The 25,860-nt window shown below is 40.5% G+C and overlaps 1 protein-coding gene across 9 annotated transcripts in view; it reads left to right on the top strand.

The window, feature by feature from the left end:
- Hdac9 (histone deacetylase 9) overlaps positions 1 to 25,860 on the top strand; it is an 863,837-nt gene that overhangs the window by 587,130 nt on the left and 250,847 nt on the right. For all 9 annotated transcript variants that reach the window (NM_001443943.1, XM_087554679.1, XM_087554684.1 and 6 more), the window contains 2 exon segments: positions 10,980 to 11,160; positions 24,046 to 24,179. In NM_001443943.1, the coding sequence (NP_001430872.1) occupies positions 10,980 to 11,160; positions 24,046 to 24,179 (315 nt within the window).

Below are 25,860 nucleotides of genomic sequence, written 5' to 3'. Positions count from 1 at the left end.
CTACCTTTAGCCAGCAGGAAAAAAATCAGTGTGATATCTCTACCCACAGAAATGGTCTTTTTATCAATGGACAATACCGTAATAATGGGTTGCCTTCTTTTTTTTTTTTTTTTTGGTTCTTTTTTTTCGGAGCTGGGGACCCAACCCAGGGCCTTGTGCTTCCTAGGTAAGCGCTCTACCACTGAGCTAAATCCCCAGCCCCTAATGGGTTGCCTTCTTGATTGTCACAACCTTTCCTGTACACTAGAGACCATGATTCATTGTAAAAATACAGTGATTTCTTAAAGTGAACCACTTCTTTTCTTCTTATGGACTTATTTTGTGTGACAGTTTGAATATAGTTGACCATGTTTAACTGGTGGTCCAGATCTCCAGTAATGAAACACCTGAAAGAACAAACATCAAGCACCTTTATTAACTAAAAATTTAATGTATGTGATATGCAGAAAATTTGAAAAACAAACCAATTAAAAATAGTCCTGAATTAACTGGGACATGTTTCTCTCCCCAAGAAGTAATTTCAAAGTATTTTCTTTGGAAACTATTTGAGCTGGACTCCATTTCTCGTAAATTTTTCAGTTATTTCTATGCTATACCCTATTTTATAACTGTCTGTATCACATTCTTATTTTATTTTTTTTTAATCTTTTTTTTTTGATGTTTCACTTTTTTTTTTTTTATTAACTTGAGTATTTCTTATATACATTTCGAGTGTTATTCCCTTTCCCGGTTTCCGGGCAAACATCCCCCTCCCCCCTCCCCTTCCTTATGGGTGTTCCCCTCCCAACCCTCCCCCCATTGCCGCCCTCCCCCCATAGACTAGTTCACTGTGGGTTCAGTCTTAGCAGGACCCAGGGCTTCCCCTTCCACTGGTGCTCTTACTAGGATATTCATTGCTACCTATGGGGTCAGAGTCCAGGGTCAGTCCATGTATAGTCTTTAGGTAGTGGCTTAGTCCCTGGAAGCTCTGGTTGCTTGGCATTGTTGTACTTTTGGGGTCTCGAGCCCCTTCAAGCTCTTCCAGTTCTTTCTCTGATTCCTTCAATAGGGGACCTATTCTCAGTTCAGTGGTTTGCTGCTGGCATTCGCCTCTATATTTGCTGTATTCTGGCTGTGTCTCTCAGGAGCGATCTACATCCGGCTCCTGTCGGTCTGCACTTCTTTGCTTCATCCATCTTGTCTAATTGGGTGGCTGTATATGTATGGGCCACATGTGGGGCAGGCTCTGAATGGGTGTTCCTTCAGTCTCTGTTTTAATCTTTGCCTCTCCCTTCCCTGCCAAGGGTATTCTTTTTCCTCATTTAAAGAAGGAGTGAAGCATTCACATTTTGATCATCCGTCTTGAGTTTCGTTTGTTCTAGGGATCTAGGGTAATTCAAGCATTTGGGCTAATAGCCACTTATCAATGAGTGCATACCATGTATGTCTTTCTGTGATTGGGTTAGCTCACTCAGGATGATATTTTCCAGTTCCAACCATTTGCCTACGAATTTCATAAACTCGTTGTTTTTGATAGCTGAGTAATATTCCATTGTGTAGATGTACCACATTTTCTGTATCCATTCCTCTGTTGAAGGGCATCTGGGTTCTTTCCAGCTTCTGGCTATTATAAATAAGGCTGCGATGAACATAGTGGAGCACGTGTCTCTTTTATATGTTGAGGCATCTTTTGGGTATATGCCCAAGAGAGGTATAGCTGGATCATCAGGCAGTTCAATGTCCAATTTTCTGAGGAACCTCCAGACTGATTTCCAGAATGGTTTTACCAGTCTGCAATCCCACCAACAATGGAGGAGTGTTCCTCTTTCTCCACATCCTCGCCAGCATCTGCTGTCACCTGAGTTTTTGATCTTAGCCAATCGCACTGGTGTGAGGTGAAATCTCAGGGTTGTTTTGATTTGCATTTCCCTTATGACTAAAGATGTTGAACATTTCTTTAGGTGTTTCTCAGCCATTCGGCATTCCTCAGCTGTGAATTCTTTGTTTAGCTCTGAACCCCATTTTTTAATAGGGTTATTTGTTTCCCTGCGCTCTAACTTCTTGAGTTCTTTGTATATTTTGGAAATAAGGCCTCTATCTGTTGTAGGATTGGTAAAGATCTTTTCCCAATCTGTTGGTTGCCGTTTTGTCCTAACCACAGTGTCCTTTGCCTTACAGAAGCTTTGCAGTTTTATGAGATCCCATTTGTCGATTCTTGATCTTAGAGCATAAGCCATTGGTGTTTTGTTCAGGAAATTTTTTCCAGTGCCCATGTGTTCCAGATGCTTCCCTAGTTTTTCTTCTATTAGTTTGAGTGTGTCTGGTTTGATGTGGAGGTCCTTGATCCACTTGGACTTAAGCTTTGTACAGGGTGATAAGGATGGATCGATCTGCATTCTTCTACATATTGCCCTCCAGTTGAACCAGCACCATTTGCTGAAAATACTATCTTTTTTCCATTGGATGGTTTTGGCTCCTTTGTCAAAAATCAAGTGACCATAGGTGTGTGGGTTCATTTCTGGGTCTTCAATTCTATTCCATTGGTCTATCTGTCTGTCTCTGTACCAATACCATGCAGTTTTTATCACTATTGCTCTGTAATACTGCTTGAGTTCAGGGATAGTGATTCCCCCTGAAGTCCTTTTATTGTTGAGGATAGCTTTAGCTATCCTGGGTTTTTTGTTATTCCAGATGAATTTGCAAATTGTTCTGTCTAACTCTTTGAAGAATTGGATTGGTATTTTGATGGGGATTGCATTGAATCTGTAGATTGCTTTTGGTAAAATGGCCATTTTTACCATATTAATCCTGCCAATCCATGAGCATGGGAGATCTTTCCATCTTCTGAGGTCTTCTTCAATTTCTTTCCTCAGTGTCTTGAAGTTCTTATTGTACAGATCTTTTACTTGCTTGGTTAAAGTCACACCGAGGTACTTTATATTATTTGGGTCTATTATGAAGGGTGTCGTTTCCCTAATTTCTTTCTCGGCTTGTTTCTCTTTTGTATAGAGGAAGGCAACTGATTTATTTGAGTTAATTTTATACCCAGCCATTTTGCTGAAGTTGTTTATCAGCTTTAGTAGTTCTCTGGTGGAACTTTTGGGATCACTTAAATATACTATCATGTCATCTGCAAATAGTGATATTTTGACCTCTTCTTTTCCGATCTGTATCCCTTTGATCTCCTTTTGTTGTCTGATTGCTCTGGCTAGAACTTCAAGAACTATATTGAATAAGTAGGGAGAGAGTGGGCAGCCTTGTCTAGTCCCTGATTTTAGTGGGATTGCTTCAAGTTTCTCTCCATTTAGTTTAATGTTAGCAACTGGTTTGCTGTATATGGCTTTTACTATGTTTAGGTATGGGCCTTGAATTCCTATTCTTTCCAGGACTTTTATCATGAAGGGGTGTTGAATTTTGTCAAATGCTTTCTCAGCATCTAATGAAATGATCATGTGGTTCTGTTCTTTCAGTTTGTTTATATAATGGATCACGTTGATGGTTTTCCGTATATTAAACCATCCCTGCATGCCTGGGATGAAGCCTACTTGATCATGGTGGATGATTGTTTTGATGTGCTCTTGAATTCGGTTTGCCAGAATTTTATTGAGTATTTTTGCGTCGATATTCATAAGGGAAATTGGTCTGAAGTTCTCTTTCTTTGTTGTGTCTTTGTGTGGTTTAGGTATAAGAGTAATTGTGGCTTCATAGAAGGAATTCGGTAGGGCTCCATCTGTTTCAATTTTGTGGAATAGTTTGGATAATATTGGTATGAGGTCTTCTATGAAGGTTTGATAGAATTCTGCACTAAACCCGTCTGGACCTGGGCTCTTTTTGGTTGGGAGACCTTTAATGACTGCTTCTATTTCCTTAGGAGTTATGGGGTTGTTTAACTGGTTTATCTGTTCCTGATTTAACTTCGATACCTGGTATCTGTCTAGGAAATTGTCCATTTCCTGAAGATTTTCAAATTTTGTTGAATATAGGTTTTTATAGTAAGATCTGATGATTTTTTGAATTTCCTCCGAATCTGTAGTTATGTCTCCCTTTTCATTTCTGATTTTGTTAATTTGGACGCACTCTCTGTGTCCTCTCGTTAGTCTGGCTAAGGGTTTATCTATCTTGTTGATTTTCTCAAAGAACCAACTTTTGGTTCTGTTGATTCTTTCTATGGTCCTTTTTGTTTCTACTTGGTTGATTTCAGCTCTGAGTTTGATTATTTCCTGCCTTCTACTCCTCCTGGGTGTATTTGCTTCTTTTTGTTCTAGAGCTTTTAGGTGTGCTGTCAAGCTGCTGGCATATGCTCTTTCCTGTTTCTTTCTGCAGGCACTCAGCGCTATGAGTTTTCCTCTTAGCACAGCTTTCATTGTGTCCCATAAGTTTGAGTATGTTGTATCTTCATTTTCATTAAATTCTAAAAAGTTTTTAATTTCTTTCTTTATTTCTTCCTTGACCAGGTTATCATTGAGTAGAGCATTGTTCAATTTCCACGTATATGTGGGCATTCTTCCCTTATTGTTATTGAAGACCAGTTTTAGGCCGTGGTGGTCCGATAGCACGCATGGGATTATTTCTATCTTTCTGTACCTGTTGAGGCCCGTTTTTTGACCAATTATATGGCCAATTTTGGAGAAAGTACCATGAGGAGCTGAGAAGAAGGTATATCCTTTTGCTGTAGGATAGAATGTTCTATAAATATCCGTTAAGTCCATTTGGCTCATGACTTCTCTTAGTCTGTCTACATCACTGTTTAATTTCTTTTTCCATGATCTGTCCATTGATGAGAGTGGGGTGTTGAAATCTCCCACTATTATTGTGTGAGGTGCAATGTGTGTTTTGAGCTTTAGTAAGGTTTCTTTTACATATGTAGGTGCCCTTGTATTTGGGGCATAGATATTTAGGATTGAGAGTTCATCTTGGTTGATTTTTCCTTTGATGAATATGAAGTGTCCTTCCTTATCTTTTTTGATGACTTTTAGTTGAAAATTGATTTTATTTGATATTAGAATGGCTACTCCAGCTTGCTTCTTCTGACCATTTGCTTGGAAAGTTGTTTTCCAGCCTTTCACTCTGAGGTAGTGTCTGTCTTTGTCTCTGAGGTGTGTTTCCTGTAGGCAGCAGAATGCAGGGTCCTCGTTGCGTATCCAGTTTGTTAATCTATGTCTTTTTATTGGGGAGTTGAGGCCATTGATATTGAGAGATATTAAGGAATAGTGCTTATTGCTTCCCGTTATATTCATATTTGATGTGAGGTTATGTTTGTGTGCTTTCATTCTCTTTGTTTTGTTGCCAAGACGATTAGTTTCTTGCTTCTTCTAGGGTATAGCTTGCCTCCTTATGTTGGGCTTTACCATTTATTATCCTTTGTAGTGCTGGATTTGTAGAAAGATATTGTGTAAATTTGGTTTTGTCATGGAATATCTTGGTTTCTCCATCAATGTTAATTGAGAGTTTTGCTGGATACAGTAATCTGGGCTGGCATTTGTGTTCTCTTAGGGTCTGTATAACATCAGTCCAGGATCTTCTGGCCTTCATAGTTTCTGGCGAGAAGTCTGGTGTGATTCTGATAGGTCTCCCTTTATATGTTACTTGACCTTTTTCCCTTACTGCTTTTAATATTCTTTCTTTATTTTGTGCGTTTGGTGTTTTGACAATTATGTGACGGGAGGTGTTTCTTTTCTGGTCCAATCTATTTGGAGTTCTGTAGGCTTCCTGTATGTCTATGGGTATCTCTTTTTTTAGGTTAGGGAAGTTTTCTTCTATGATTTTGTTGAAGATATTTACTGGTCCTTTGAGCTGGGAGTCTTCACTCTCTTCTATACCTATTATCCTTAGGTTTGATCTTCTCATTGAGTCCTGGATTTCCTGTATGTTTTGGACCAGTAGCTTTTTCCGCTTTACATTATCTTTGACAGTTGAGTCAATGATTTCTATGGAATCTTCTGCTCCTGAGATTCTCTCTTCCATCTCTTGTATTCTGTTGGTGAAGCTTGTATCTACAGCTCCTTGTCTCTTCTTTTGGTTTTCTATATCCAGGGTTGTTTCCATGTGTTCTTTCTTGATTGCTTCTATTTCCATTTTTAATTCCTTCAACTGTTTGATTGTGTTTTCCTGGAATTCTTTCAGGGATTTTTGCGATTCCTCTCTGTAGGCTTTTACTTGTTTATTAATGTTTTCCTGTGCTTCCCTAAGTGTGTTCAGGTCTTTCCTGAAGTCCTCCAGCATCATGATCAAATATGATTTTGAAACTAGATCTTGCTTTTCTGGTGTGTTTGGATATTCCATGTTTGTTTTGGTGGGAGAATTGGGCTCCGATGATGGCATGTAGTCTTGGTTTCTGTTGCTTGGGTTCCTGCGCTTGCCTCTCGCCATCAGATTATCTCTAGTGTTACTTTGTTCTGCTATTTCTGACAGTTGTTAGACTGTCCTATAAGCCTGTGTGTCAGGAGTGCTGTAGACCTGTTTTCCTCTCTTTCAGTCAGTTATGGGGACAGAGTGTTCTGCTTTCGGGCGTGTAGTTTTTCCTCTCTACAGGTCTTCAGCTGTTCCTGTGGGCCTGTGTCTTGAGTTCACCAGGCAGCTTTCTTGCAGCAGAAAATTTGGTCTTACCTGTCGTCCCGAGGCTCAGGTTTGCTCGTGGGGTGCTGTCCAGGGGCTCTCTGCAGCGGCAGCAACCAGGAAGAACTGTGCCGCCCCTTCCGGGAGCTTCAGTGCACCAGGGTTCCAGATGGTCTTTGGCTTTTTCCTCTGGCGTCCGAGATGTGTGTGCAGGGAGCAGTCTCTTCTGGTTTCCCAGGCCTGTCTGCCTCTCTGAAGGTTTAGCTCTCCCTCCCACGGGATTTGGGTGCAGAGAACTGTTTATCCGGTCTGTTTCCTTCAGGGTCCGGCGGTGTCTGTGGCAGGGGTCCTGCCGCTCCTGGGCCCTCCCCCACGGGAGCCCAGAGGCCTTATACAGTTTCCTCTTGGGCCAGGGATGTGGGCAGGGGTGAGCAGTGTTGGTGGTCTCTTCCGCTCTGCAGCCTCAGGAGTGCCCACCTGACCAGGCGGTTGGGTCTCTCTCTCACCGGGTCTGGGAACAGAGAGCTGCTGCGGGCCGGGATCCGCGGGTGTGGGACTTCCGGTAAACACAGAACGTGCCCGGTTCTAGAGAAATTCTGCTTCCGTGTGTCCCAAGCTCACCAGGCAGCTTTCTTGCAGCAGAAAATTTGGTCTTACCTGTGGTCCCGAGGCTCAAGTTCGCTCGTGGGGTGCTGCCCAGGGGCTCTCTGCAGCGGCAGCAACCAGGAAGACCTGTGCCGCCCCTTCCGGGAGCTTCAGTGCACCAGGGTTCCAGATGGTCTTTGGCTTTTTCCTCTGGCGTCCGAGATGTGTGTGCAGGGAGCAGTCTCTTCTGGTTTCCCAGGCCTGTCTGCCTCTCTGAAGGTTTAGCTCTCCCTCCCACGGGATTTGGGTGCAGAGAACTGTTTATCCGGTCTGTTTCCTTCAGGGTCCGGCGGTGTCTGTGGCAGGGGTCCTGCCGCTCCTGGGCCCTCCCCCACGGGAGCCCAGAGGCCTTATACAGTTTCCTCTTGGGCCAGGGATGTGGGCAGGGGTGAGCAGTGTTGGTGGTCTCTTCCGCTCTGCAGCCTCAGGAGTGCCCACCTGACCAGGCGGTTGGGTCTCTCTCTCACCGGGTCTGGGAACAGAGAGCTGCTGCGGGCCGGGATCCGCGGGTGTGGGACTTCCGGTAAACACAGAACGTGCCCGGTTCTAGAGAAATTCTGCTTCCGTGTGTCCCAAGCTCACCAGGCAGCTTTCTTGCAGCAGAAAATTTGGTCTTACCTGTGGTCCCGAGGCTCAAGTTCGCTCGTGGGGTGCTGCCCAGGGGCTCTCTGCAGCGGCAGCAACCAGGAAGACCTGTGCCGCCCCTTCCGGGAGCTTCAGTGCACCAGGGTTCCAGATGGTCTTTGGCTTTTTCCTCTGGCGTCCGAGATGTGTGTGCAGGGAGCAGTCTCTTCTGGTTTCCCAGGCCTGTCTGCCTCTCTGAAGGTTTAGCTCTCCCTCCCACGGGATTTGGGTGCAGAGAACTGTTTATCCGGTCTGTTTCCTTCAGGTTCTGGCAGTGTCTCAGGTGCAGGGGTCCTGCCGCTCCTGGGCCCTCCCCCACGGGAGCCCAGAGGCCTTATACAGTTTCCTCTTGGGCCAGGGATGTGGGCAGGGGTGAGCAGTGTTGGTGGTCTCTTCCGCTCTGCAGCCTCAGGAGTGCCCACCTGACCAGGCGGTTGGGTCTCTCTCTCACCGGGTCTGGGAGCAGAGAGCTGCTGCGGGCCGGGCCACATTCTTATTTTAAATTACTGCTATCACGAGATTTTAAAAGTGGCTATGTATTTTGTTTTTATTCATTTAAATAGTCAACATATCCATGTCTCTTGTGTATCGAAACATTGCTTAGGAATTAGTACCAGGCAAAGTTCTTATCTTTGTATAACTTGCTGGAGGCGAGATCCTGAAGTTTGGGATGCCAGTCTGATGAATCAGGAATGATGCTGAATTTGCTTTACTGTGTAACAGCACAGCAGAGCTTCTATGTGTGTATCAGACATCAGATGAACACATGTGATAAAAAACCATTATAACCCAGCAATTTGCCTGTTAACTGCAATGCACATTCTCAATGCTGGACATTGGGGATGTTGAGTGGTACGAGATGGGTTGGAAAGTTTTGTATTAAGACATACCACAGCTATAAATTAACAAACTACAAATTTATTAAAGTGTGGCCTTTCATGTCCAAATATTCATTATATAGTCACAACGCACAATAACATTTTAGCATTGAGAAAACCTATGAGATAAAATGTAGCAGAAACTACATCAGGAGAAGTGTGATGTCTAGTGTCCATTTTCAAAAACTAGTGGTACTATATATCGAATGGATCACATGTATTAGCACACACAACCAAATGTACATACAAGTACACACATGTACATACATGCATTCATGGGCTTCATACAAAGCTTTCCTCATCTTCTTCCCATATCTTTCATATTTTTAACTTGAAGTAAGCTTTCAAAGATGAAAGTTCCTGGAACCTTCAGTTTGATCTGCTTCTTTTCTTCTTAACAGTTTCAGAGCACGTTGACTTTTCCTTATACAGTATTCTTTATATTAATAATTATGTTTTGTAGGCTTACACACTAGCACAGTTCTCAGTATCAAACACGAACTCAAGAAATCGTGACTGTAAGCCATTAACTTGAATATATATATATATATATATATATATATATATATATATATGTGTGTGTGTGTGTGTGTGTGTGTATATATATATATATATATATGTATATGTATAAATGAATGAAGAGGACAGAGAAAATCCAAATGTGACAAGACTTTAGCAGAAAGAGAAATGACATTTGATGGGACTGGGCAAAGATGTTCTCTGTAAAGTTTGAAGTATGTTTAGGATGAGTGTGGAGACTTGTAGTCACGTGAAATGCCACGTTGCAGAAACATGAATTATCAGGAGCTACAAATCCATTAGACATGATGGGCATAGTGCCAGAACTCATAAAACTTTTAGGAGCTCATAAGACATCTTGTGTTTTAATTTCTTAATCAGAATTAAAAGGTTGATATAATCCTTATGAGCATGTAGCAAATCTGGTAGAGGTATACGATTCAATTTTAATACTATTTTTTTGAAAAGATGCAGATATATGGTAGATTTCTCAGAAAACATTCAGGTCAGTTTTACTCATGCATTTTAGATCCCTGCTTGAAAACCATCAGTGTTCGTATTATGTCTTGGTCTTCACCAGAACGTTAAGTTCTTAGGAAAGGACAGTCTCTGTTCCCACAGCTGTACCCTTGGGCCATTGAACATAGGCTTGACATTAAGCATGACTTACACTGTGTGCTAGGAGACACCGAGACCAACAGGAAGGTGAAGGCTGAACTTTGCTGAAAGGATGCCACCTTTATATCATGTCCTAAAACAAGAAATCAAAGCAGAAGAACCTGCATATTGTCAAATTTATACAACTTAGACTCGTGTTTTAAAATTTTTATTAAATTTTTGGTTGTTTTCTTAAACGTGGTGGCTAGTTGAAATGAGGTTTGTTCCACCTTAATTTGTGTTTCCACGTCTATTTGGAAAGATGCATTTAAAACTAGCAGGAGACTTAGGAATTCCCTGTCACTGAGGAGAGGATGTGGCCACTTCGCTTTTGATGAGTAAATGAGTTGCCCATCTGTGTCCTTCTTGGACACCAAAAAATCCAATCTAAGGAACCATCCAGAAGCATCTAAAAGTTGGTCTTCTGACTGAATAACTTGATAGGTTAAAAAAAGAAAAGTAATGTTAAATACAAAGGATACAGCCAAGCGTCTATAAATGGCACCCTTAATTTTACAGCACTGATATTCTTCTCTTCAAACCACGACAAAACTCTCATCATCCTACACCATTATATGAAAACTGAAAGGTGTCAAAACATAGTCAGTTAACTGGCAATTTCAGAAGTGCTCATAGATTTCGCGCACGGTACCGACGATGGGGATGTGGGGCAGTGTTCAGCATCACGTCTCCGGAGCAGTTTAAAAACAGTGTAATGGATAGTCCTTCTGTGTGAGTTCGTTCTAGGGCTCCATAAAAAGAAACATCGGTACTCAAGAAAAGCAACAAGTGAGTGCATTCTGTTCTTGGGGTTGAAGATCTGGTTCCTTCAATCTGTTAGACTGTCCCTTTGAACCAGCTCATCCTGCCAGCGTGTAGCCTTGCTTAGCTGGGCAGCAGGGACGGCTGTCAATTTGTAAACACCTGCTGAATGGATTTATTGATGTTGACTACATCGTGAACCCTCCCCCATCCCCCACCCCCTATTTTCCCCTGTTCCTTTCCCCTCCCCACACTGTCTATATCCCTGACCTGATGAACTTAATTTGTTGACATGTTGCTCTCAGTGTTCTCCTCAATGCCGGGCTCTCATTTTTGTCTCGTTTGCTCTTTCCTTGGCAGACGCCCTTGCTGGAGTCCTCACACACGCGTGCACTCTCAGTGCACCAGGCTCGGCTGGCTGCAGCTGGCATCGATGGATTAGAGAAACATGGACTCCTCTCCAGGACCCATTCTTCTCCTGCACCCTCCATGTCACCTCACCCAGCCGCAGACTGTCCCCGCCAGCCTGCCTCTGCCACTGGTAGGAATCCCTAAAGACCCTTTAATAGGCAGGAGAAATGTGTAGTTCTTGTAGGATTAGCCAATTTAAATGCTCTGAATAACTCCAATAGCAGAATGCTCCGTTTTAACCCGACGCAACCCAAATTTTATGAGGTTATGTTGGCCGCAAGACAGACGGCACATCTGATAAATCTTGGGCTTAGTATTAATGGCCCCATAAATTGTTATCATTCAAGGGCCTGGAAAATACATCAACAGGTGCATGGATCCCCCTTGGAAAGAAAAATCCCTACCACATTCTTCAGCAGTGTTCTTCAGACTCTTACCTTCTCCGAGCTTCACCACAAGGAAATTTATGATGCTTGGCTTCCGCATTTGGCTCCAAAGAGTATCTTTTCCTCATTGGTTTCTTGTTATTTTTCTTCAGTGTTTTCTCCCGACTTCCCAAACAAATGACTCATAAGATTCAAGGGTACCAAGGCAAGTCTTGCTTGAAACTGTATGTTGGCTGGGTGTCCATTTATTATGTACCTCTGGGTGGGCTTTCTGACCAACGTCTTCTTTTGCCTACAGCCATGTTTGATATTTAAGAACCTGGCTATAGCAAAAATAAGTCTATAATTGTAAGTCCAGAACAAGGTCGGGTCTGAAATGCGTGCCAAAAATGGGGTCCATGTATCATACCTTGGCTCTCACACTGTGGCTGAGCAAATGAAAGCCCTAAGCGAGTCATGACATGGATATAACAAGGAAGAATTTATATACATGTTTCCCTAAAGCTCCGATGGGTTCTGTGATCATTTTTAAATGGATTTTTCAGGATTCAGAGCGTGGAATTTTGGCATCTATGACCTCATGCTATAATCTCTGAGCTTGAAACTGTTATAATGCCTTTTTGGAAACTATGTGCCCAGCCCTTGATATCACTTATCATTTCATACTTTAAGAATCACTGAATGGATTGGCCAGGGTAATTAACTATGTATAGACATCTCTCAAGGGTATGTATAGAAGCTAATTTGATAACAGTTATGCCAAAAGACAGCAGCGTCTCTTGTTCGTCGTTACAGTTTGGGCATATTTCCTTTTTTAAATCAGCAGGGCCTCTGACCAGATCGTTTCCTTCTTGAGTTACTGAAAATCTGCCTAGAGATCCCACAGGGTCTGCACCTGCAGCTCAGTGTCAGGGGAAGCCTTGTGGATCGTGTTGTCTGTGCTTTCCTCAGATTTTGCAAATATTTGCTCAAAACTAGGATTCCTAATATATATAGTAATTCTCTCTCTCTTTCTCTCTCTCCCATCCTCTCTCCTCTCTCTTTCCCCTCTTTCTCCTCTCTCTCTCCCTCCCTCCCTCCCTCTCTCTCCCTCTCTCTCCCTCTCTCTCTCTCTCTCTCTCTCTCTCTTTCCTCTCTTTCTCCTCTCTGTCTCTCTCCCTCCCTCCCCCCTCCCTCCCTCTCTCTCCCTCTCTCTCTCTCTGTCTCTCTCTCTCTTTTTCTGTCCCCCCTCTGCCCCCCCCCTCTCTCTGTGTGTGTGTGTGTGTGTGTGTGTGTGTGTGTCACATCCGTGAATGGTGCCTGCAGAATCTAGAAGAGTGCTTTAGATACTTCTGGAACTGGAGTTACAAATAGTCATGAGCAACCATGTGGTTACTGAGAGCCAAGCTTAGGTTCTCAGCAACAGTAAAAGCTTTCTTAACCACAGAGTCATCTCTCTTTAACAGTTTCTTAATTTATCAAAAGTAGTAGGGGCCTTAGTAATTAGATGCTGAATACCTTTTTCCTGGAAGTGGCTTGTATGTATCCTTAATACACTCCACAGCGATAACTGTCCCACCGTGAGTTCATTGACTGAAGAAGTCTCCTTGACAGAAGAGTGCTTAACTGCTCATTTCATTTGCTCTTGCTGTTGATGTAGAGAAGTGGTCCTTTCTTAAAACACTCATCTTTCTCTAATTTCACATGTTTCTTCACTCTCAATGGAGCGAGATCCTGGAATCTTAGAGAGATCCTATAAATTAGAGAAAACAATGTGTCCGAATGATCAGGGTGTACAATTTCTAGAAAAGTCCAGATGACAATGAGACTGCACCCATGATGCCAGGAACATGACATAGCAACAACCTGATCATCGGAACTGAAGCCCAGATCTCAGACCGCTGCGTTCTGTCTTATTGTGTCATGAGCTTAATATTTACCAGGGCATATACTGTAATAATTAATAGGTAGTAATTTAAGGCCCATTCATATTTAATGGATTTGGTGAGATGATCCCTTATTAAATTAATAGATTATACAAGTTTCTCTTTAACAAGACAGAGATTTGTGTTTACTTGGCATTCAATTAGCTTTAGTTTAGTCAGCGAATAAAATTTGCAGAGTAAAGAATTATGAATTTTGTAGTTCAGATTGAGTACAATAAAAGGGAAAGTTATTTTATTATTATTATCCTGCTTAAGAATGGTGAGTAGTTCACTATGTACTCTTGAGTAGAGACTAATTATTTTCTTTAAAATTAAAAAGAGATTGAATCTTCACACTTGTATTCTTTTTCTTTCTTTTGAGTATTTTTAATTAATTGGTTATTTTATTTATTTACAATTCAAATGTTGTTTTCCTTCCCGGTCTACCCTCCACAAACCTCCACCCCCTCCCCTTTGCCTTTAAGAGGTTCCTCCCCCCAACCAAGCCGCCCACTCCTGCCTTACCCCTCTAGCATCCCCCTATGCTAGGGCAACAAGACTCCACAGGACCTAGGGCTTCCTCTCCCACTGATGCCAGATAAGGCAGTCCTCTTCTACATATGTAGCTGGAACGGTGAACTCATTCATGTGTGCTCTTTGGTTGGTGGTTTAGTTCCTAGAAGCTCTAGGGATCTGGTTAGTTTGTATTGTTGTTCTTCCTATGGGGTTGCAAACCCCTTCAGCTCCTTCAGTCCTTCCCCTAACTCTTCTATTGTGGTCCCCGGCTCAGTCTGATGGTTGAATGTATTTACATCTGTCTTAGTAGATGCTGGCGGAGCCTCTCAGAGGACAGCCATATTAGGTTCCAGTCTGGGAGCACTTCTCGTATCAGCATTAGTGATGGCATTTGATTATGGAAAAAATAATGCTTCTTGAAAAATTATTTAAAATAAGTATTTTGTACAATAACCTCTGACCCTGAGGATATACATATGCATATGTATATACATTTACATATACATAGATACATGCGTATATAAATGTAAAAACTCATTCTCATGATACACTCCACAGTGTATATAACTGTCTATCTGTGTATACACTCTCACACACACATACACAAACATACATATATATTCCTATGTACATAAGTTTTCAGGGCTGATCATTTGGTATGGAATAATCATTTGGTGAGCTCTTCTGTGGGACAGGGGGTCTGAGGCTATTTGTCCCACTCCCAGTGTCCCTTAATTGCCTGGAGTTCTTTGTGGAGGACTGAGGCTTCCTGGGCTTCCTCCATCCATGCTAACATGTCTATTGTTATCGTCCCTGTTCAGCCCATATTGAGGCAGTCAGGCTGGTGAGACTTTATTGGCGTAGCCTCTGATATTCACAGGAGACATAATCTCCCAGCGACCCGCTCATTTCTCTAGATCTTACAATCTTTCTGCCCGGTCATCTGCAATGATCCCTGAGCTTTAGTTGTGTGGTTTGTATTTTGGATGTGTCCATCGAGAAGTGTTCCACGACTCTTCATTTTGATGGACTGTGACCCCTGTAGCAGTCTCCAAAAGCATCGGTTTGTTTTTTGCTGCTTGTTTGTGTGTGTTTTTAGGGAGGTAAAGACTACACTTATCTGTGAGCATAAGCAATAATGTTCAGAATGTAGTTAGGGATTATGCTGGTTTAGTGGTAGAAGTTGTAGGTTTTCTTCCAACATCCAGGACTTCAATAGTCCTGAGTAGTTGGCTAGGTTACCATTACCAGGTATGATTTTCCTCTTGTTGAGCTGGTCTCAAGTACAATTAGAGAGTTATGGGTTACTGCCAACACATGTACACTTTTAGGGGTTATTGTGTCATGCTGGCCACCGTTGTGGTTCATCCACTCGTAGCTGGAAGGGACTGTTGTTGCTTCCCTCCTTTGGAAGCTTACGTGACACCTTCTGACACCATGAAAGTGGAAGGTAAGCTCCTGTTACTGAAGTCACCGTCTACTTCAGTCTCAGGGCCCAGAGGCCCCTGAGCTGGAACTCTCAGCATTCTTAAATATCACCATTCAGGTTTAATAGTATTTATTCTCACAAGCTAACGGACTTGTCATCTCCTTTCTACAAAGTAAAAGCAAAGTAAAACAAACAAACAAAGTGAAAACATAACCCAGAGAAAAGTATTCCATGGAGAAAGTGTCTTCCTGTAATCAGTTGCTAAGGTGACCCCCAGAGTCGCAGTCACAAAGACTGAGCAGCCACACATGCTGGCCTGTGAACCACTTGGGTTAGGACATCCCTAAGGAGAATGAGTTTCTGTCATCCTGTGGTGATGAAAGGTGTCTGATAAAGCCAGGCTGCCACAACCTCATAGGATCTTATGTCATGTCTGAAAACAGGTAAAGTTATAGGAGCGTTATCAATTTTACTTAAAGATTGGGATTTAGTATTTGAGGTTCTAATACTTTGGGAAAGGGAAATATATTGTATTTCTCTTCTAAAATCATGTCTTCTGCTCAGCTACAAAGTAGGCTCAGCTACGACTCACAGAGTATACTCACTAGAGGGTAATAGCTGTGAGTTCACACTGAATGTAGTTTCCAAAATGAAACCTTCATAAGATATCATGTTTGGATTTTTCTTTCTTGCTCCTTAGTACAACTGACAGCCTTCTTTCTTTTGTTAGTAGGTTGCCAGACTTAATCCATGCTAATAAATTATTTCTTTATACCACTACCATTTCTGTTAGGGTTGAATTTGAAATAGAATTATGGTGCTAAAACTAAACTAATATTCATAAAAGTCATGAAAATAATTAGAATATTTAATTAGTGCTCACTAAAGAGTACAACTTGTAGAAAACAAATGTGCAGAAACATTTCAGTGTAAAAACAGCCAATTTTCTCTCCTTTCTGCCTGTAAATTATGGTCTTTACATGAATAAAAGATGGTTTCTAGGTCAGATCTGACTCCAGTTTATCCTTGAAGTTTCAATGGTTATTAAGAGACTATTTCATTCAAGAAAACTTTATTTTCCAACTAAACTCAAAGACTTAGTATAGTCCCTTATAACACACTGGATTGTTTTCTGTCAAATTTCTAAATGCTGTTGATTTGGGACTATAATCTAAGGGAGATTCTATAAGAGAAGGGGTGATTTTTCTGTTCTTACTGACAATAACACTTAGGTACATGACTTGAACACATACAGTATAGTAAACAAATGAACCAACTAACACCTGAAAGAGAAGAGAGTAAGTAGATATGGGTTGTGTAAGAGTATACAAAAATAGTCACTGGGGGCCAGAGAGATGCTCGGGTTAAGAGTACTTGTTGTTCTTCCAAAGGACCAGCCTTTGGTTCTCAGCACTCACATGAATTCTCACTTCTGCCTGTAATGCCTTCTTCTGACCTATACAACCTCCAGGCAGGCATACTGGGGTACAGACACACATATGGGTAAAACACCTACACAGGTGAAATAAAAATAAATATGTAAACCACTACCAAAAGACTATACATGGACTGACCCAGGACTCCAACTGCATATGTATCAAAGAATAACCTTGTTAGGGCACCACTGGAAGGGAAAGTCCTTGGTCTTGCCAAGGCTGGACCCCCAGTGCAGGGGAATATGGGGAGGAGCAATAAGGGGGATGTATAGGGGGAATACCCATATAGGGAAGGGGAGGGCAGGGAAGGGGATGGGGGCTTATAGACAGGAAACCGAAAAGGGGAATAACCTTTGAAATGTAAGTAAAGAAATTATCTAATAAAAAAAATTTTAAAAAAGAAAAGAAAAAAATTTAAAATAAGGAAAAAATATGTATTTTTTTAAAATCATTAATTGATTAAATGATTAAGTACTAGATAATATTTACATGTTTACAAGTTACAAAACAAGATACATGTTGGTTGAAGACAATTTGGTTATTTTAATACACTATAAAGAGAACCATTCATTGGGCAACCACAGTTCAAATATGGTTGTGCTTATGTTTAGTATTTTTTTATTTCTTATTTTTTTTGACAAAACAAAAATTATATGTGCATTTGTATATAATATGTGTGTACATTAGCATATGTGTAAGTTCATATTATTTATATGCACACACAGATATATGCCTATGTTTGTGTATGTCCTTAGTTTCTCTAAACAAGTTTTGATTACCACTTAGATTGGGGAAGCTAATTTGCTTTTTTTTTTTTTGGTAATATACTTTTTAAACAGTTGATCTCAAATATTTATTTGATCTAGCATCTGAAAACCTCATCTACAAGATAAACTCAAATCGATCATGTAGCTAATAAAAACACATTAACATGTATCTTACTTATAAACACGTTACATATTATGTTATGGCACCTGTATACATTGTGTTGATCCATGCATTGGGGAGAGTCTGGAAATATCCTCCTCTACCTTCATACATAATTGAATGCAGACTTACCAGAACGCAAGGTTTTGTATGAAAGATGTCTGTATATGTGAGGACATGCTCACAGGGGTGTTAGCATTGAATTCCGAGGCCAATGCAAGGCATGTGTCTTTGCACACCGTGTGTTGCTGCTTTCCCATCGCCTCCTAGTACACATTCCCTACCATCGTCATAAGTCCTACACTGTAACAGGCTTTTGTGTAGTGAGTTCAGAAGCCAGTGGTAGGAATTCTTCAATCCATGTTTTTCCACCTGGTACTTTAACAATGTCATTTTAATGAAGATAAAAACACAAGTTGTAAATCACACAAATGTTTTTAACCAGCAAAACAGCACAATTTACTAATTCCTTTCATAGTTTTGAATATTACATTATTTGCCCACTTGACACATTAAATTTTACAGATAAATAAGTATTACATGGCTAGAGAGATACCTCCACAATTAAGGGCATTTTTTAGCTCTTGAGCTCTCGAGGAAGACCAGGGTTTGTTTCCTGATACCCACACAAAGGCTCTCAACCATTCTCAACACTAGCTACAGGGAAACCAATGCCTTCTTGTCTCTATGGATACCAAGCACACACGTGATGCACCTACATATATGCAAGCAAAACACTCCCAGACATAAAATTAAATCTAAAATATTTAAATTAAATAACCCGGTAGTTGGTTTATGTGTTCTGAAGAAAAGATAACAGGCGTGATGGAGAGTAGACTCTTAAAGAGTGTGGTGGGAATAGGGAAGTCAAGCCAAAAGATAGACTGGGGGGTAGACAGGGATTATGAATAGAAAGGATTACAACTACAGTATGTCTGCCTGAATGCTGTCAGAATGGACACTTGTTTCAAAATGAAGTCTCTCTGAGTGCCCTTGGGAAAATGGTCCCAGATCCCTAAGGATGCAGGAGTCTGTAATAGGCAAAGGAGTGCATTTGCATGTGTGCATTGTTTGATTAGATCTCTCTAGATTACATGCAATACCTGCCTATGAGATGGTATTACATAGCTTGCCGATGCTTTCTTCAGAAATAAGAACAAGGAAAACGCTGGAACACATTCAGTCCTTTTCCATAATGTCTTCAATCCATATTGGATTGAATATTTGGAGAAGGAGTTTATGAGAATCAAGAATCACTAATTTCCTTTCTACCCAGTATAGTAATCCTACCATTTACATTTTGTCCTTTAAAACTGGTTTTACTATTATTTTAAAGAGATCGCTGAATTCTCAACTTCTTGCCATCACTATTATGTGTAGTTTAAAAATGCATTTCGTGTAATTATTTTGCGGTTGTCTTCTTTTTATTACTAGGTCATAAGTGAACTATGATAAGGCTGCCAGGGTATAATACACTTTGGAAAATAATATACAAATGCGTGTTTTGAACACAGCTGCTGTATAATAATCTTGGCCCTAGAATCTTTTTAATAAACTTATTTATTAATGCTTTTAGCAGATGTCCTGAGAAAATGTGATTCTAGGTAGACACCAAAAGTGAAATAAAAAATTAAATGCTAGGAATTAGGAATGAAGATTAATAGTTTTTGTCTAAAGATACTAGACATCAAAATTTCTCTTTTACCCTGAGGACTCAACAAAGCTAAAACAAGTCTTTCTAGACTGAGTCCATTTCTGTAGACATGAACAGATTCCCTGGGCTGAACAGTCATGATTGAGAACAGGAAAGACGATATACTTGCTGCTTCAATTGCATCACTTCATTTAATACGCTGGAATCCACAGAAAATGCAAAATCTAAGCTTGTCTAAAACATTAAACTTTTCAGGAGTTTTGTGTGTGTGTGTGTGTGTGTGTGTGTGTGTGTGTGTGTGTGTGTCTTGTGTTTGCGTATCTATGTGTGGGTCTGTGTGTATATCTCTGTGTGTATGTGTGTGTGTGTGTGTGTGTGTGTGTGTGTGTGTGTGGGTGTGTGGGTCTGTGTGTGTATCTCTGCATGTGTGTGTGTGTGTATCTATGTGTGGGTCCGTGTGTGTATCTCTGCATATGTATGTTTGTGTGTCTGAATATGTGTGTATCTATGAATATGTGTATGTGTGGTATCTGTGTGTGCCTCTGTATACATATATGTATATATATACATATATATATGCATGTGTGAATGGATATGTCTGTGTATGTGTGGTATCTCTGTGTGTATATGTGTGTATGTATATATCTGGCTATATTTATGTGTGTACATCTGTGTGTTATCTGTGTTGTAGAAAACTTACTACTGAGCTTTAAAGCACAGGTAAAAGTTTTTAAGACTGTTTAACATAATCATTTTTCATGAGAAAGATGGCTCCCAGGGCTTATATTACAAGTTGTGACCAGTGGGGCAGAAAGTGTGAAACAAAAGGAGAATTCCATATGGTTCTCAAGGAGAGCATGCTGCTTTCCCGCCCTGTAAGTCCCTGTTTCAGAAGGAAAAAGAGAGAGGAAAGGGATGGAGGATGGGGTAGATGTCTCACCTTACTGGCTACCTGTTAGCACCTCATTGATACATCATTAGGATGAGTCAGCAGAGGATTGGGGCTCCAGATCTTATTTATTTCCCCTTAAATTCAAACGTCTTCCTAAGAGCTCCTGGTTTCTGTGTTAGACTCTGCAGATACCAGGCAATAGACTTGTCGTCCTGCAGCTTGTTTTGTAATTTTAGTTTTTGTTGATAGTGTACTCTGTAAAAAATTAAAAACGGGGAAAGATTCTATCTAAAGGAGTTGAGATTTATGTAAAAAAATAAAAATAGTTCAGAAACACAATGATTATATTCTGTACTCTTAAAGAATGTATTTTAATCTGGCAGGTATTATACTTATTTCTATAATATTTTTATCATTTGTCATAGCGCGTAACAGAAGTTGAAAATGTATTAAGCAGACCCAACTATGTAATGCAAGTTATAAATCACTTTGATAAAGACAAATCGCGAGGATCCACCTGCAGACTCCGTGTTTTGGGAGTTACTCCTCCTTACTGCTCCCCTCGTTTCTGACCTTTTGAACATCTTCCTTTTGGCTTATTTAAGAATATTCGTTTGTGTGGGATTTTGTACAAAATGAAAACAGTGAAATTGTGCAAAGTGGTTTATATCAATATAAAATGCGGCAAAAGAAATGCTTTCTGGCTGAAAGGCAACATGTATAAAACAAAGGGCAATATATCAGTGACAGTCGCACAAACACCATGACTCCAAGCAAAAGTACTGGCTAAAGCCTTCAAGGAACCCCAAATCTCAGAAGCCTACCCACTTCTTAAGTCTACTCAACTGTGCTTTTCCCTCGTTTATTTCAGCATGGTCTGGGAGAGGCTGCTGAATTCCGAACATGGCTGTCGAAGCAGGGAATTCAAAATTAAATAATGCAACTGTAGTCTGTGCTTCTGTATATCTTACCATATAATGAAGGAAAGATGATATTAAGAAAAATGTGCCAATAATAATCTTCATCAGCATCTTAGAGGAGCCCTAAGATCACAGAGAAGCTAAGAGGTCAGACCCACGGGTACAAGAGATCTCGTTGACAGGTCTGAGGTGTTGCCTTTTCGGGGAGGACACATCAAAAACTGAGCCTTGAAGAATGAAATGGAATGACCCAGCTGAGAGTTAGAGTTTGGAAGCTGAGGAAGGACTTCAGGCATAGACATGACATTTGTAGAAAGATCTCAAGCTGGCAGGTTATGACCTTATTGAGGAATGCAAGAAAAGCCTCATTGTAGAAACAGAAACCTACAGGAGGCATGCGTAAAGAAAACTACAGAGAGAAGGGACTTATCTGTGCTGTATTGATGGAAGATCACTCTCAGCAATGAGAGGAAGTTGGTGAACAAAGTAGCTAGTGTGGTGTGGCAAAGGAAACATCAGGAAAATCAAGTAGCTGGTTCCTGGCTATCTTGGGAGTCCAGATTAGAGAGTATAGTCCTTTGGATTGTGTATGGTTTACGCCAAAGAGATAAGAAGTGAGTGATTCAAGATCTGTTCGGGAGGAAAAACAGATACACCTTTGGAGTCTAGGAAATATCAAGGGGACAGAAAGGTTTCTGGTGTGAGCAATAAAAGCACTTGAAGTCCCTTGTCAAGATGAAGGGCTCTGTGAGTGGTTTAAGATCAAGAGTTAGAGGCATTAGCATTTAGGAAAACCAGGATCCAGACATTCAAGAGGAAATTTCAGCTTTCACGTAGATACATGTGTGTGTGTGTGTGTGTGTGTGTGTGTGTGTGTGTGTGTGTGTGTGTGCGTGAGAGAGAGAGAGAGAGAGAGAGAGAGAGAGAGAGAGAGAGAGAGAGAGTCTGCAGCTAGGAAGAGAGAGGCAGGCTGAGAGAAATTCAAGGAGATCAGAAGCAGGCCTAGGGATGGGTTTTGAAGTCAGTGTGTCTTAAGAGTGGATATTATTTGGAACAGTTATACAATATTTTCTGACAGACATAATTTTTACCACATGGTTTCAAAATGCAGATGTCATTCTTCTGCATGATTTTAGTGCACTCAAGGGGAAATACTTCCCATCTTCAGTAACATTTCTCTAACATAATAATGTAGGTCAAAGGGAAAATGAAATTTGTTTAAGTAGCTTATGGTACCAGATCAGTGGCTGGCATTTAGAAGTTACTGAGTAGTTTCTATAATGGTCCTTTAATTTCTTGTCACAGGCACTTGATCTTCCACCAGTTGGAAAGTGTTCTTGAGCAGTCATTTATTGGAAGATTTTTTGATTGACTAACTAATTCTTACAGTATTGTAAATAACATTTTTCCTTGCTCCGCCAAAATCGAATATTATGTTCCACTAATAACTTTTTTCAACCAATCTTTGTAAAAATTTTCCTATCACAGGGAGTAACTAAAAATATCATGTATAACTAATTCCTGATGTTAATTGTTATTATCTATGAAATCTGTAGTGAAGGCATTATAATTGATACTCATTTTAGAAGACACCCTTCAGGAGCCTCACGTAAGATCCACTGGCATTATGTGGCTTGGGATTCAATTTGACCTGTATAGTTTTGGACTTGACCAATCCGGTGTCTATGGGGAATTAGAAAGGGCAGACACACAGACACACTTGTGGGCAAACTGCATTCGAATGGGCTGTGTGCTCTGATAGAGATGCACTAGACACTCTGAGACTCGGCATTTTTCGTTACATAGCACTGAATGAAGAGGCGAGTTTAATGTACGTAGCTGAATGTGGATCTGAGAAGGAAGTCTTGTGAGGGGAGCACCCTCAGGTTGTCCTCTCCCTGGGGGAGGATAGGATTGATCGCTCTACAACATCACTCCCGTGATGAGGAAGATGCAGTTATCTATCTGCACACAGCGGTTTTAGCTACCAGCCAACCCTTTGTCAATAACAGTCTTTGGCCGGGCCTTGACGTTCCGTGGGTCAGTTGCATTGGGACCCTTGGCAGTCTGTGCTGATATCAATAACACACACTCACTCAGGACTTCATCTGTTCCCTTCTGGCATTGCTGATTAAAATGCCAACGGGGTTGGGGGGGATAGGAAAGCTTCTGCCAGGCCATGAAAAATTCTCTAGTTTCATGTCATAGTCAACATTGAAGCCAGAATTGATAGTTTCTGCATAAACTAGTTTTACCTTCAGGCAAATCTTTTGTAACATACATATAAGATCAGACGATGTTGCCATCCTTCTGGGCCTGACTCGGGGAAAGCCTTGCTATTTCCATAAGTCTGAAGCATTAATGTCCTTGACTCCGCTGTGATCTCATCTACAACTTCCATATGTTCAGAGCTTTGTCTACTCCCCCACGAGGCGTAGTTCTTGTATAACAGCAAATATTGTAATAGAAACACAGGGAGCAAGGAAACTTACTTGATGGAATTACTAAACTGATTAAGGAAGACTTTGGAAACTACCTCAGTTTATTCTAATGAATAATGCTAACTCAAAACTCCAGTTTACTCAAAGGAAATGAAAGGGTTTTTAAACCTGCTTACTTCATAACTTCACTGACAAAATTAGAACCCATATTGAAGAGAATTATCTGCCTCAAAATGTTTGCAATTATTAGAACGACTTGAAATACTGATAAGACTTGATCATCTGTATGTTAAATACGTGAACATATGTACGTGTATCACTTTACATATTTATTGAACTAAGGCTTAAGTGCTGTTTAATCTATGAGTGGATTTTTTTTATTTTTTACAGACACACATAAATAGCTATCACATGGTTCTGAGAACTACCTCAGGCTAATTATTTTATCTTCTAATGCATAGCAATGCCTTGTATATCTCAACTTTTGATTATATTTTCTTTGTCTCAAAGGAATTGCCTATGACTGTCTGATGCTGAAACACCAGTGCATCTGTGGCAATTCCACCACCCACCCTGAGCATGCTGGGCGAATACAGAGCATCTGGTCACGGCTGCAAGAAACCGGGCTGCTAAATAAATGTGAGGTAATCCTGAATTGGCCACACTCTTTTACTTAGTTAAATAAATCATGTAAAGAGGCTAGTATTCATCGAAGGGGTAGTAGGAAAAATGTTAACCATTCAGGGCAAACTCCATGATTGATGACATGCCAAGGACACAAGTGGCACCGAACTTCCACTTGTCTCTGGACTGGACACACAGCAGGTTCTCCGTGTTTAATGAAGAGAGTAGCTATGTCATCATATGTCCACTGTATATACTAAAACTTTGAGTGTGTTTTACCGTAACTTTATTGTCCGTGCAGTATAGCATTATTATTGCAAATTAGCATCGAAAATCAAGTTAATCTGAGGATCTCTTTGCAAAGTGTTAAGGACTTGCAATTATTGTTTTGAACTATGCTTGCAACTCAGGTGCATGACGTTCTACTTCTAAAATGAGCAGGTATAAAGATTGACAGTTTCACTGGAACGAGTCTCTCCTTTTTATTGACGTGACTAATTGATACCTTTATAACTCTGTGATACGTCTCAATATTTTTATTTTATCAATTTCCTCTGGGCTTATGTTTTCAGACTGCTGGTGAGCCCCATGCCTGCTTAAAAAGCTGTTGCTTTAGGCGTTCCAGGTCAAAAAGAAAACTGATAACAATTTGGAAGGATGCCTATCAAATTTACAAAATCTGGAATAAATGAGTAACACTTGCTTGATTTATTTATTCTAGATGTCCGTTTTGTCTGAAATCATTCTTGATGTTGGAATCTTTTTGAAAGAAGAAGTATTCTCCGTACATTTTCTAATTGATTTCAGCATTTCGTGATTAAGAAGCTTTTGGCTGTGTCTATGTTGTCTTCTAGACATGTTGCAAAGACTGGTAGCACAAATCTCACAAGTTCTGTGGCATCCCTCTCCTTACAGATGGGCACTCTAGCATGTGGAATTGTGGTGGTTGTGCTTCTATGTGGATCCATGAAGGAAATTCAGTACAGTTCTTATTTTCTGGGGGGCATAGAAGATAAATAGCATTTGATTACAACTATGGCTTGAGAGCATTAATCTGTTAAGAACATATTAAAATATCTGTACCTCAATAATATAACAACTACTTTAAGGTTTATTATGATTATGGTCATTAATTTTTTTTCTGTGGATGCCTGTACCTGTGTGAGTATTTACACACGCGGGCATGAAGATGACAGTAAAGCTTCACATCTTGTGAAACCTGAGTTACAGATGCTATGAGCCACCAGTTGGAAACCAAGCCTGTGTAAGAGCGACACATAGACTTTACCACCGAACCATCTCTTCAGCCTGAATCTTAAACAGTATTATCTGTTTCAAGGTATATGAATTGTACCTGACTGTTTGCATATTATATGGATCCTAAGATAATGATTGTCAGTGTTATTATGTTAGTCATTTACAGTTTGGATATTGATGGTATCAATTTTAAACTCATCTTTGAAAACTCACAATTGGATATTAACTTTAGCCACCCAAAATGCAATCAACAAAATTATCATTCAAATTCAAATTAGTTTAAAGTAAACCTCTAGCTAGATCTTACCTAATCCAGAGCCTGAGGCAGGAGAATTACACTTTTTTTATTGGACATTTTTTATTTACATTTCAAATTCTATCCTCTTTCCTGGTTTCCCTTCCATAAACCCTCTATCCAATCCCCCTTCCCCTGATTCTATGAGG

This window comes from Rattus norvegicus, chromosome 6, assembly GCF_021556685.1.
Source record: "Rattus norvegicus strain SHRSP/BbbUtx chromosome 6, alternate assembly SHRSP_T2T, whole genome shotgun sequence".
NCBI classification, from domain to species: domain Eukaryota; kingdom Metazoa; phylum Chordata; class Mammalia; order Rodentia; family Muridae; genus Rattus; species Rattus norvegicus.
The sequence above is the reverse complement of the archived record's forward strand: the minus strand, read 5'-3'. Positions and strand labels throughout refer to the sequence as shown.